The sequence below is a fragment of the Sinocyclocheilus anshuiensis genome, unplaced genomic scaffold (assembly GCF_001515605.1).
Source record: "Sinocyclocheilus anshuiensis isolate Anshui unplaced genomic scaffold, SAMN03320099.WGS_v1.1 scaffold822, whole genome shotgun sequence".
Lineage (NCBI taxonomy): Eukaryota > Metazoa > Chordata > Actinopteri > Cypriniformes > Cyprinidae > Sinocyclocheilus > Sinocyclocheilus anshuiensis.
Window position 1 is genome coordinate 669,552 of NW_015539892.1, and position 12,530 is coordinate 682,081.

Sequence of the window (12,530 nt, forward strand, 5' to 3'; positions counted from 1 at the left end):
TCACAACTAAACACACAGCGTCTTCACGACATGGTGGCGGCGGCAACAACAATACTACAGCGAGAATCAAAGTTACGCCTTCTTTCTTTGCGTGAACATTTGGGCGGCGTTATGCAAATCTTCCCACACCGTGACGTTGACATGTGGGGGCGTGTTAGAACGAGCCGTTTTAGGTAGGCGTGGTTGACTCTTAACTTTTATAAAGAATATCTCTTTGGATTTGAGACTTTAGTCTTTGCAACTTTACAGATCTTCTTTATGCACCAAGAGCTTGTAACACTCCAAAGAGAAAGGAAAAATTTAAATCGTATCATATGACCCCTTTAAGGCTAAATGTCTGTTCACTCTATGAATGCTAACTATAAAGTTAGCATCCACACCAATGCACAATAACACGCACTGCAGTTTTGTTGTCTGCTGACTTAAATGCTTGTGTTCTTAAAAGTCTAATGGATTCTTATTGGCTGTCAATGTTTTTATCATTCATCAGTTGGAAAAAAAAAGTTCTGAAAGTGATTCCAACGATATAGTTCCTCTGTGTCATTATTGTTATAGTTGTTTTGTGGACTTTTATTGTCATAGAATTACAATGATATAGTTACAGTTATAGTTACATCCTTAGTGTGAACAGGCCTTAATCCAAACTCTGAAATCTGATAGGCTGATTGAAGAGTTCCTGCATGGCACAATGCCACTTATATGCTATAACATCTTTCCTGATGTTGTTTTCTCTTTGTAAATGTAAAGGCAATTCTGGAGCTGGCAATAACTGGGCCAAAGGTCACTACACTGAGGGCGCAGAACTCGTGGAGCAGGTTGTGGATCGTGTTCGTAATGAAGCCGAGAGCTGCGACTGCATGCAGGGCTTCCAGTTCGTCCACTCTCTGGGCGGTGGCACTGGTTCGGGAATGGGTACCCTGATTATCAATAAGATCCGAGAAGATTATCCTGACCGCATCATGAATAGTTTCAGCATAATGCCCTCGCCGAAAGTCTCCGATACAGTAGTCGAGCCGTATAACGCGACCCTATCAATCCACCAACTGATTGAGAATACAGACGAGACGTATTGTATTGATAACGAAGCGCTGTACGATATCTGCTTTCGCACTCTTAAGCTCACAACGCCAACTTATGGAGATCTCAACCACCTTGTATCCCTCACCATGAGCGGGGTCACGACCTCCCTTCGCTTCCCAGGTCAACTGAACGCTGACCTTCGGAAGCTGGCCGTCAATATGGTGCCCTTCCCGCGTCTCCATTTCTTCATGCCTGGTTTCGCTCCTCTCACTGCACGTGGTAGCCAACAATACCGTGCCATAACGGTGCCCGAGCTCACCCAGCAGATGTTCGACGCCCGAAATATGATGACCGCGTGCGACCCACGTCAAGGACGCTATCTGACAGTCGCGGGCATTTTCCGTGGTCGCATGTCCACTAAAGAAGTCGATGAGCAGATGCTCGCCATTCAACAGAAGAACAGCAATTACTTCGTAGATTGGATCCCTCACAACGTCAAAGTAGCCGTTTGTGACATCCCACCACGAGGCCTCAAAATGTCCTCCACCTTCATCGGAAACAACACCGCCATCCAGGAGATATTCAAGCGCATAGGAGAGCAGTTCACGCTCATGTTTCGACGCAAGGCCTTCCTGCATTGGTACACGGGGGAGGGCATGGATGAGCTGGAGTTCACCGAGGCCGAGAGCAACATGAATGATTTGGTTTCAGAGTACCAGCAATATCAGGATGCCACCGCTGAAATGGATTACGATGCAGAAGATGAAGTGACAGAAGAGGAGGGTCTGTCATCAACAGCACACAGCACTCGAGTGGAGATTAAGACTGAGGTGGTCACTGAAACTTCTGTTAGTGAATGACGTGTGGGCTTTAGTGACTATGACAAGAGTGGATCTGATTGTGTAAAGAGTGAGAACATTCAGTGACCCCAAAAAGTATTTAGACACTTAAGATACAGTTAAAATTAATATAGGAATTACATTGCGTTAGAAAAAATGCTTGGCTTGAAAGGTGTGCTTTTTAAATTAAACTTTTTTTTTTATTTTTTTTATTTTTGTAATTCAATGACAATGTGCCTTAAGTGTTCAAATACTATTTGGAGCCACTGTTCATAGCAAACTGTGAAATATTTCTGACCTCCAGGATGATGAATTACACAAATTTAAATAGGATATAGAATAGAGTCAAAATTCAAATATAATTTTCTAATCTTTGCTATATATTTTCAAACGTTTGGGGTCGATATGTTTTTGAAAGTCTCACAAAGGCTGCATTTATTTAATCAAAATACAGTAAAACAGTAATATTGTGAATATTACTTATTATATATATATTATGAAATGTAAAGCTGAACTTTCAGAAAAAATAATTTCTTATTATCAATGTTAAAAAAAGTTTTCAGGATTCTTTGATGAATAGAAAGGATTAAAAGAACAGCATTTATGTCATATGGAAATCTTTTGTAACATTATAAATGTTACATTTGATCAATTTAATGCATCCTTATCAAATAAAAGTATGCATTCCTTTAAAGAAACAATCTCACTGACCCCAGACTTTTGAATGGTAGTGAATAGTTTGTTGTAAAGCTTATTTTATATAAAGATATTAAAAAATGAATCTATATTGATGTGTAACATCACTGGAGAATACAACCATTTCTGTATGTTCTGTAATAATGAAAATCTAGATATCTTGAGAAAAATATATGGAAAAACAGATTTAGTCAAAAGGTTTTTCTTTTTTGTGGTGTAATAGTGCGATATAGACGCTTAAATTCTTCTGTCATTTGTTGTCAATATTTAAAAAATGCTACATTTTAGTTTTTGTTAATTTTGCTTATCGTTTAAAACCATGATACAAAATGATTTTATCAATATAAACCAACTGTTTCAGAATATATTTGATGTATCTGCATTGTACTTGAGTATTTATAACGCTAAGAACTTTCACGTGTTTGCCATTTCATTGTCATTTACCCATAAGTTTTCTTGCCAAATGTATTAAAATAATTTTTTGGGGATATCAGTAAGCAACAGAGACTAACCTATTCATTTTGCGAATCTAAGGGGTTTTACATAACGCTGTATATATCTAAATAAAATAAATCCATCTCTGAAAATCTTGCTGTTTTTTTCATGTAAAATAATAGTTAACATCTCTACATAGTTAAACCTGATGTACACCTCCTTCCTTGCAGAGCCTGAGAAATATTAAAGGGGTCATATGATGCTGCTAAAAAGAACATTACTTGGTGTAATGAAATGTGTTTATGCGGTTTAAAGTTCAAAAAACACATTATTTTCCACATAATGTACATTGTTTCTCTTCTATGCCCCGCCTTTCTGAAACTCGTCGCTGGTTAGAACGAGCCGTTTTAGGTAGGTGTGACTGACTCTTAACTTTTATAAAGAATATCTCTTTGGATTTGAGACTTTAGTCTTTGCAACTTTACAGATCTTCTTTATGCACCAAGAGCTTGTAACACTCCAAAGAGAAAGGAAAAATTTTAATTGCATCATATGACCCCTTTAATTATATACAAAGAGCACTGTAAATATTGAAAAGCCAAATTTGCCCACATCTTACACTGAGATCACACTAAATCCAACATTTACTTTATATTTAAACAACTACTGGGCTGCAAACTGGTAACAGTTTTAGTGTCTCTTTTGATGATGCTGTAAAACCAGACATAACCAATACTACTATAGATTAACAGTACACAAACTCAGTTTGCCCAATGAACACCTGCTAAACAGAAAACTCTTTGGATCAAGACCACACCAAGGGAAGGCTGTTTTAGTTTGAGACTCTTCATAATTTATTATCAAAAGAATACAACTATTTTCATTCAATCATCATAACTGCAGGTATTGTTGTAAATCCTACAGAGAACGTAGTGGGGATTGACGGGTGTAATTACAGATCCTACAAAAAAGCAGAAAAGACAATCACTTTTAACAACAAAGATCTAAAAAAAATAGGTTAAGAGGTCAGCTAATGCATCACTTTCTACAAGTGCCGTACAGTTCTGAAAAACAGCTGAAATTTTAACTCACATTATACAGTCTTCACTTTAGTGACCTTCACACTGGATTCTGCGTTTCTAATCGCTTCAGTTTTCAACTGTGGCTTCAGTGCTGCCCGCACGACCCTGGCGCAGATAGCCGAGTACCTGATGTAACTGAAACGACAGGAGAAATATTAAGTTACTGAATAACTCAAGCAAAAATTGCTCGCATGAATAACGTTACATCCACTGTCAAAATCAAAATGACGCTATTACTATAACGTTAGTCAAATTCATCGCTATACAGAGCAAGGCCAAACCGTAAAGCACAGATTAGAGAGCGTACAGCACTTAAAACACAAATTACACAACTTTTTACGTTATTAATTGTCATTCTGGTACCTCAGCCCTGCTTGTCTCCAGTAAGCCACCATTTTTCCGTGCAAAAGTGTATCTTGCGTCCGTTAAATGCTGCGGTTCGAGCTGATCAAGGACGAGAGCGAGGCCTGTAGTTCGCCGGAAATACGTCATAGGCCAGCGTACAGTCTCATTGGCTGGCAAACACGCCACTCATTTTACTGTCACCTGGATTTGAACCAATCACCGCAGTTTAATGATACAAAACGTACATTAATGAATAACATTGTTTGAAAACAATAAATGAAACTATAATCCTTATTGTGTCATCTTAAAATGTAACCTTACATATATAATAGGTTCTAAACAACTCTCTATTATATAGCAAGTAATAGAGAGAGAGAATGATCCCCCTCCCCCCAAATCATGTTTAAATGCCACAAAACCACAAATCTGCATTTGTGTAAATAAAACTTACATATTCAAATTCAAATATCCATGCACAAAAATTCAACCTCTTTATTTTGACATTTTACTCAACTAGGTCATGTCTATATATTAGAAAGTTCTTTTATTTTGTAGGAATGCCCGAAATGACGGATGGTTTATTTGTAATTCGTTTGCAATTCTAAAAGATAAGATATACACTATACTACTACTACTAATACCAAAGTCCCTTTAAGGGTATTCTATAGTCTTTGATAATACTCGTTCCAACTGCTATTTTACATTTACATTCAGTACATTATTGTTTCAAATTAATCAAGTATAAAATTTATACCCCCCCCCGGTGATATTAATAATTGTATAATATAATATTTTTATTACAATATACCAGCACCTAGGCTATTTGTAATCACTACGGAGTCTTAAACTTTATTTGTATGATGGGTTAAATACTATATCCACAAAGTTAGATACCTTAAATTTAACCCCAGCTGCAAAATATTTGCTTCTGATCTACATTTATTATTATCATCACTTCAAAAAGTCTCCTCTAATAAAAAAGCTCTGAAGACATCTCGTATTATAGAACGGGTTTTAAGTACATTTTAATATTTTTCCTCCATTTTCTCTCTCTCTCCTCTGTATTCCCCCATATATTCTATGTTCTTTGTTCTGTATTATTTGTCTCTTTTGTATTGAATTATATTTCTGCAATAAAACATAAAAAAGTCACTACGGAGCGGAGACTGTATAAAAACGGCTACGGAGCGGAGACGTTCGAAGAAATAATGCAAATATGGCAAAAAGAATGGGAGTCTGAGTCTAAAGCTAAACATTATCATATAAACCAAGCAAAAGTAGGAGGAAAAAGGATAAATATGGCAAACAGGCGAGAAGAAGCAGTATACTCAAGGCTGAGATTAGGTCATACTGGATTGAATGATACATTGCAGACAATAGGGAAGAGTAATGGATTATGTACAAGATGTCAAACCAAGGAAGATGTAGAACATGTCTTGTTTAGATGCAATAAATACCATGAATACAGGCAGAAATGGCAGGAAATGGAAGAAGAAAATAAAATTGAAGATATTCTTAGAGAACAAGGGATGGAAAGAAATAGACTCAAAGCTTTGTTTATATTTCTTGAAAATACTGGATTAATAAGAAGAATTTAGAAACGAAAAGATAACCCTTTGTGGGTTTTATTTTATTTATTATTATTATTTTTTTTAAATAAGTCCCCCCAAGTCCCTTTGCACACTCCTATACAGTAGGTGGCGATATGCAATAAGTACAAGCTGCAAAAGCCAAGAAAAAAGAAGAAGAAGACGTTCGATGCGTCATGACGTTAGTCACGTTCCTGTGACTTCACTTGATGTCATGCGGCCTGGGTTAGAGAGGAGGAAGAGGAGAAAACAACAACAAGCCTGCTGGGTCAGTGACAGATAGAAGCCACACTGAGGTGACCAGTCTAGACTAGTAGTCCACAAATCAGTCTAATATCACTATTCGCTGTCGTTCCGAGGGCAAGATGTCTTTGTTTGGGAAGTTGTTTGGTAGCAGTGGAAAAGGGGGTAAATATTCAAGCCCCCAAGAGGCTATTCAGCGACTGCGAGAAACAGAAGAAATGTTGACCAAGAAACAAGAATTCCTGGAGAAAAAGATCGAGCAGGAGCTTGTGACGGCCAAGAGAAACGGCACGAAGAACAAAAGAGGTGAGCGATGAGCTGACTTCCCTGGCATAACGTTAGATTCACTGCTTAACTCAGGTTAGGTTTGCACTGTGCTTGTTTGTTAATTTTTATTTTTTTATGTTGCCTATTATACATAGGAATTAATTAAAGAAAGCATATTGTAACTGAAATAATATAATTAACGGACTAATTAACAAGAGTAACGTTAAGACATTTACTAAAACATAAGCTCGGTCTTTAACAGTGTTGGGGAAAGTTACTTTTAAAAGTAATGCATTACAATATTGCGTTACTCCATAAAAAGTAACCCATCACGGTACCTAGTTACTTTTTATTGAAAGTAATGCGTTACGTTACTTTTGCGTTACTTTTAAAATCTTTACAGGGCTTGCTTGTTTGTTTTTAAAATAAAAAACTTTCTATTTTTGGCAAATATATAAGCCTTTTCACACCAAAAGTGAAATGAATAAGCCTCAGGCTGAAGGGAAAGTAAATTTACGTCCGTACAGTAGAATGCAGAAGAAGTCATTTCAACACACTTCAGCAATAAAAAAATACACACAAATGTTTGTCTAGAGTAATTTTTGCTTATTAGTACGGTTGAACTGGATCATCGAAGGTCAGAAGCAAAGACATTGGTTAATAGAATGGGATTAAATACATAAAGTATATTTGTGTTGTTTAGCATTTAATTATTGCAGGTTTGCGTCATATTCTGAGTTGCATTTTTTTAATTCATTTTGAGGAATACTGAATCTGTGTTTTTTTTTGTGAGTGAGATGAATTAATGCATATTCATATTTATTTTAGAACTACAGTAAAATCTAATTTCTCTCAACATGGGGACAGGAGAGCTGTCAATCAATAAATTGGAAAAAAAAGTAACTTGTGTTACTTATTTGAAAAAGTAACTCAGATATTCTCTTGTAAATTAAAAAGTAATGCATTACTTTACTAGTTACTTGAAAAAAGTCACCTGATTACGTAACTCGCGTTATTGTAATGCGTTACCCCCAACACTGGTCTTTAAGAGATGTCATATAAAATGGGATATGGAATGATATGGGGGTTTAGGACAATAATTTGCTTTGTAACATGTTAAAATCTTTTAGGATGCTTGGAATAAACGGATACAGTGTTGTAGCTCTCCATCAGTTCACCTTTGACCTTCCGTGGTATCCATGGTGATGACAAACATGTACGTCATGTTGATTGACTCGGGGAACAAAATCAAGGAAATAAACGGTTCACTGATGTTATCTGGCAAATGCAGCCTTTATTAGATGTATCCATACTCTATGTGATAAATGTACTTTTTGCAACACATCAGTTGAAGATATTGAACTTTTTTTGTATTGCCCTTTCTCTTTCAGTAATTTTAGTGAAATTGTACATTCTCAAGTCGAGAATAACTTAACTCATATATTACCTTCTATAACAGTGATAAGATATACTTTGAAACCCTTTTAAACATAAAAAGAACACAAAATAAGAAAACAATGTCAAAATTAAATCTTTGAAATTTAATGCAACTGTTCAAATGTTTGTATGTTTTTTTTATTATTGTTTTAGAAAAGTGTTTTTCTTCTTTCTTTGACATTCTCTGAATGCTCTGTACTTTTTTGTTCTGTATTTGACTGTCACTGAACTAAATACATAAAAAAAAACTACAATCTTTTCAAAACTTGGAAAAAACATGTTGTTTTAAACTCCTACTTTGTCATGGTTTCTAGTGCCACTTCCAGGCCTTGCAAATATTATGATGTAAATGCAATTACAAAAAGTATATTTATAAGTCAGTTTTTTTCTGTCCCATCGATACTACTAGAGTTGTCCAAATCCAGAATTAGCTCCATAAATTATTTCAGGGCAACATAAGGACCACATTAAAGAGCCGTCTAGGTTGTGAAGCCTGTAATACAACTCCACATTTAAAGTCCCGAGAACAGAGGTAATCAATAATTGATCTGATTATCCTATGAGAGCTGCTGGGACATGACGCATGACGACACTAATGGTATGACTGCTACGGGTGTGGGACTGATGTTTTGTCATAGTTTACATTTCCAGTGCCTTCATGGAAAAAGTGTTTAATTTGCATGACCTTTGTGTCAGGTGACGTCTTTGGAATGGCCCCTTTGAACGTGCACATGACGTAAGAGTCTGGTGAGGGTTTTATTGTATTGCAAACCTGATAAATTAAAGTTACATTCCATACATTGCACAAACACAGCTGCTGTTTTATCTTCTACATGTAAATTGACAACTCAAATCAATGTTTTGTCAGTGTTTAAAATTCAAATCTGTGTTTTGGTATACTGACAATTTATAGGTGATTCTCACAAAGAACATAGTCTGAAAAATACTTTTATTGTGTTTTATTAGACCATAATGTTTTTTTTTTCTCCATTATGACATCTGTTTCAAATCTATTTTTCCAGTGTCCTTCTGATTTTTCAAAAAATTAAAATATGGATAAATGAAAGGCAACTACTACCACAACTTATAATTTTATTAGTTTTTTTTTTAAATAGCTCTATAGTTTTGAATATGTTTTAGCTGTAAGTTTTAGTTTACTTAGTTTAGTTACTGCCATTTTTACTTAGTGTTAGTTGTTTCCATTTTCGTTTAGTTACTTAAACTAAACAAAAATGGCAACTAGCTGAGATAAAATGAATTTAACTTTTTAAAAAATATTTTATTTTAGTTCAGTTAATGTTTATTTTTTTTCGAGAAAATGTTTTTAATGGTTTTAGTTTCAGTTTTAGTTGCTTATAAACATGGAAATAATACTTTTCTTATGGTTGAGAAAAAAGTTACAATACAAACGCATCATAATGGTCCTAAAATAGGCTTCACTGACTTGGTGCCTTTTTTGTCCTGGTTACATTCTTGACAAGCTTTGTAGAATTCACACTTTACAAGAAAAGCATGTCTGTACTGATGTGCTTGTCAGTAATGCACCATTAGGCTGCCAACAGCATTCTCCCTACAATGCAACAGGGTTTCTGTCTCTCCTTTTTTTTTTTATACAGCTCACTTGCCTGATTAAGTTTGGTGAGTGTGCCTCATTTAGGAGTCCCTAACTCTGCACCACTGCTTCCCTGAGAAATATTAACAGTAGTAGACTTTACTTTTCAAAGTAAAACCCTAATCAAATCTGTTGTGGATCAGAGACCTCATAATTTTAATTTAGTTTTGAGAATCTTACCATCTTTCCTTTACTGTATTTATTTTCCATGCAAACACTTTTTTACAAAAACACCTTGACAGTTCTACATTACTGGGTTACTGTGTAACAGCAGGACTGGCAGAGGACTGAGAGTGCATGATGCTTAGCTAAGTGCATGATGCTTCCCGAGCTAAATCTTAATTGAAATTAAATCAACTGACTCATAATCACATAGTGTTCTCTTTAACTCTTTTAAATAAATCCACACTTAATGTTATGCAGTACTTTTCTAGAGGGTTCCAGAATTCTCTTATTTTGCACTTTAATCACATTCACCTTTCATTCTGTTTGTAACAGCTGCATTGCAGGCACTGAAGCGTAAGAAGCGCTATGAGAAGCAGTTAGCTCAGATTGATGGCACCCTTTCTACCATTGAGTTCCAGCGGGAGGCGCTAGAGAACGCTCACACCAACACAGAGGTCATCAAGAATATGGGCTTTGCTGCCAAGGCCATGAAAGCTGCCCATGACAACATGTGAGGAGCTTCTCTTCTATTATCAGTGTTTTCTTCCCTTTTTGTCTCTATCAGCCTGGTAATGCAGCAAGGTGTTGGGTTTATGAGATCATAAACAAGTTTAGCTAGCTAATGGGATTCTGTATGGTACTTTGACATGGGATCTATCTAAATGATGTGTTAATATATTTGCAGGGTATCATAAAGTTATGGTTCTATATCCTGCCTGTGTACTTTCAGGGACATTGACAAAGTGGACGAACTTATGCAGGACATCACAGAACAGCAGGAGCTGGCACAAGAAATGTCAGACGCAATCTCAAAGCCTGTTGTGTTTGGGGAGGAATTTGATGAGGTAAGATTAAAACAAGCAAACTCCACAGCCATGATGATGCTTCACCTGCTGAGTTTTTGGGAGATTTCCATGTGCTTTCACAAAGGTGCCGTTTACACCCGCTGTTAACGTCTGCCTCGGGTGAACCGATCACAAGTGGACAGCACTGAATACAGGATTAAATGGGACAAGTGCATCTGTGAGGTGCTCAGGAAGGCATATCATCACTTGCATTTGTGTTATAAATGCTCATACAACAACATCAAAGGATTAAACACACAATATTTGTGCCAAAGAAACGTTTTAAACCTGTTAGGTGCAGGTTAATTAGAGGAAAAAAGTCCCAAAATGTTTGGGGTTGGTAAATTTGTTTTTTAATGTTTAAAGTCTCTTATACTTACTGAGGCTGCATTTATTTGATCAAAAATACAGTAAAAACAATAATATTGTGAAATATTGTTACAATTTAAGGGTGTATTCACACCAGGAAAGTCCACTAGTTCACTTGCTTTGGTCCGGACCAAATACAATGTTGATTTTTTTTTTTTTTTTTGTTTGTTTGGTGTGGTTCGCTTTCACACTATCCTTTTTGCAAGTGAACCAGAAATTGTAAACAAAACCACATGTGTGCTAAAGGTCATCCATTCATTGGACAGAAATTCTCAAGCGTACCAGAGTTCGTTTGGACCTCTTCAGTTGGGTCTCGGTCCGGTTGTTTGGTCCGCACCCGAGTGCGATTGCTGTATTCACACCTGCCTAAAAGATCCGCACCAAGTGGGGAAACAAACTTGAGTTTGATTCAATCGAACCAAACAAGAAAATAACTGTCTGGTATTTTAAGATGTTTTAAAATGCAATTATTTCTATGATGGCAAAGCTGAATTTTCCATTTCTCCAGTGTCGCACGATCCTTCAGAAATCATTCTAATATGCTGATATGCTGCTCAAGAAACATTTCTCATTATTATCAATGTTCAAAACAATTGTGCTGCTTAACATTTTTGTGGACACCATGATACATTTTTTTTTTTTCAGGATTGTTTAATAGAAAGTTCAAAAGAAGAACATTTATTTGAAAAACAAATCTTTCGCAACACTATAAATGTCTTTATTGTCACTTTTGATCAATTTAATGCATCCTTCCCAAAAAATTTTTTTATTATATATTAGTATTATAGCATTATTATTATAGTAGTATTATTATGTATTCGTATATATATTAATCATCCCAAACCTTTGAATGGTAGTGTATTAAAGGGGTCATATGATGCGATTTCAGTTTTTCCTTTCTCTTTGGAGTGTTACAAGCTCTTGGTGCATAAAGAAGATCTGTAAAGTTGCAAAGACTAAAGTCTCAAATCCAAAGAGATATTCTTTATAAAAGTTAAGAGTCAGCCACACCTACCTAAAACGGCTCATTCTAACACGCCCCCACATATCTACATCACTATGTAGGAAGATTTGCATAACGCCGCCCAAATGTTCACGCAAAGAAAGAAGGCGTAACTTTTATTCTGGCTGTAGTATTGTTGCTGCCGCCATGTTGTGAATGCGCTGTGTGATTCGTTGTGAAAGCGAAACTACTTTGTTTGGTCTTCCAAAAGAGGACGATATCTGCTTCGTCATGCCTAGAGCTGATCCGTGCTGGTCGCTGAGGAAATACATCAACTTCACGCTGTGGATCACCGGATCGGCTTTCACCGTGGACGAAGCGGAGTCCAGCCCAGGGTCATCACATGTGGTTGCCACAAGCCTGCCGGACGCTCCTTCGTCGAATTCGCCGGCCGCGCCGTTCTTAAGCCCACCCACCTCTGCTCACTCAAGCCGGCCTCCGCTCACTCTAGGCCGTGGCTCACTCTAGGTCTCCGGCCTCCGCTCACTCAAGGCCGCCGTGTGTGATGCTGTGTTTCGTTGTGAAAGCGAAACTACTTTGTTTGGCCTTCCAAAAATGGACACGACTAGAAATCAGTGGTTAA

General features: G+C 36.6%; 3 protein-coding genes across 3 annotated transcripts in view; 2 read left to right on the top strand and 1 right to left on the bottom strand.

The window, feature by feature from the left end:
* Positions 1–2,242, top strand: part of LOC107685846 (tubulin beta chain-like) — a 5,777-nt gene extending 3,535 nt beyond the window's left edge. The window contains exon 4 of the mRNA XM_016482580.1: positions 748–2,242. Coding sequence (XP_016338066.1) covers positions 748–1,880 — 1,133 coding nt within the window. The 3' untranslated portion in view covers positions 1,881–2,242. The remainder of the gene's footprint in view (positions 1–747) is intronic.
* Positions 2,243–3,820: 1,578 nt separating this feature from the next.
* Positions 3,821–4,564, bottom strand: LOC107685847 (ATP synthase subunit epsilon-like protein, mitochondrial). Its single transcript, XM_016482581.1, has 3 exons — positions 4,436–4,564; positions 4,083–4,207; positions 3,821–3,951 (listed from the first exon to the last, which is right to left on the bottom strand). Exons 1-2 carry the CDS (start codon positions 4,465–4,467, stop codon positions 4,084–4,086), a joined length of 156 nt encoding a protein of 51 aa, XP_016338067.1. The 5' UTR covers positions 4,468–4,564; the 3' UTR covers positions 3,821–3,951; position 4,083.
* A 1,609-nt stretch (positions 4,565–6,173) lies between these two features.
* The window catches only part of LOC107685807 (charged multivesicular body protein 4b-like), a 9,349-nt gene continuing 2,992 nt past the window's right edge, over positions 6,174–12,530 (top strand). Inside the window, exons 1-3 of the mRNA XM_016482533.1 lie at positions 6,174–6,555; positions 10,064–10,241; positions 10,461–10,575. Of these exons, the coding sequence (XP_016338019.1) occupies positions 6,372–6,555; positions 10,064–10,241; positions 10,461–10,575 (477 nt within the window). The 5' untranslated portion in view covers positions 6,174–6,371. The remainder of the gene's footprint in view (positions 6,556–10,063; positions 10,242–10,460; positions 10,576–12,530) is intronic.

Bases quoted from the DNA above. Each gene is read 5' to 3' on its own strand.
- LOC107685847 (XM_016482581.1), bottom strand. From the start codon at position 4,467: ATGGTGGCTTACTGGAGACAAGCAGGGCTGAG. The intron at 4,208-4,435 runs GTACCAGAATGA...CTGTCGTTTCAG, and splicing joins TGGAGACAAGCAGGGCTGAG to TTACATCAGGTACTCGGCTA.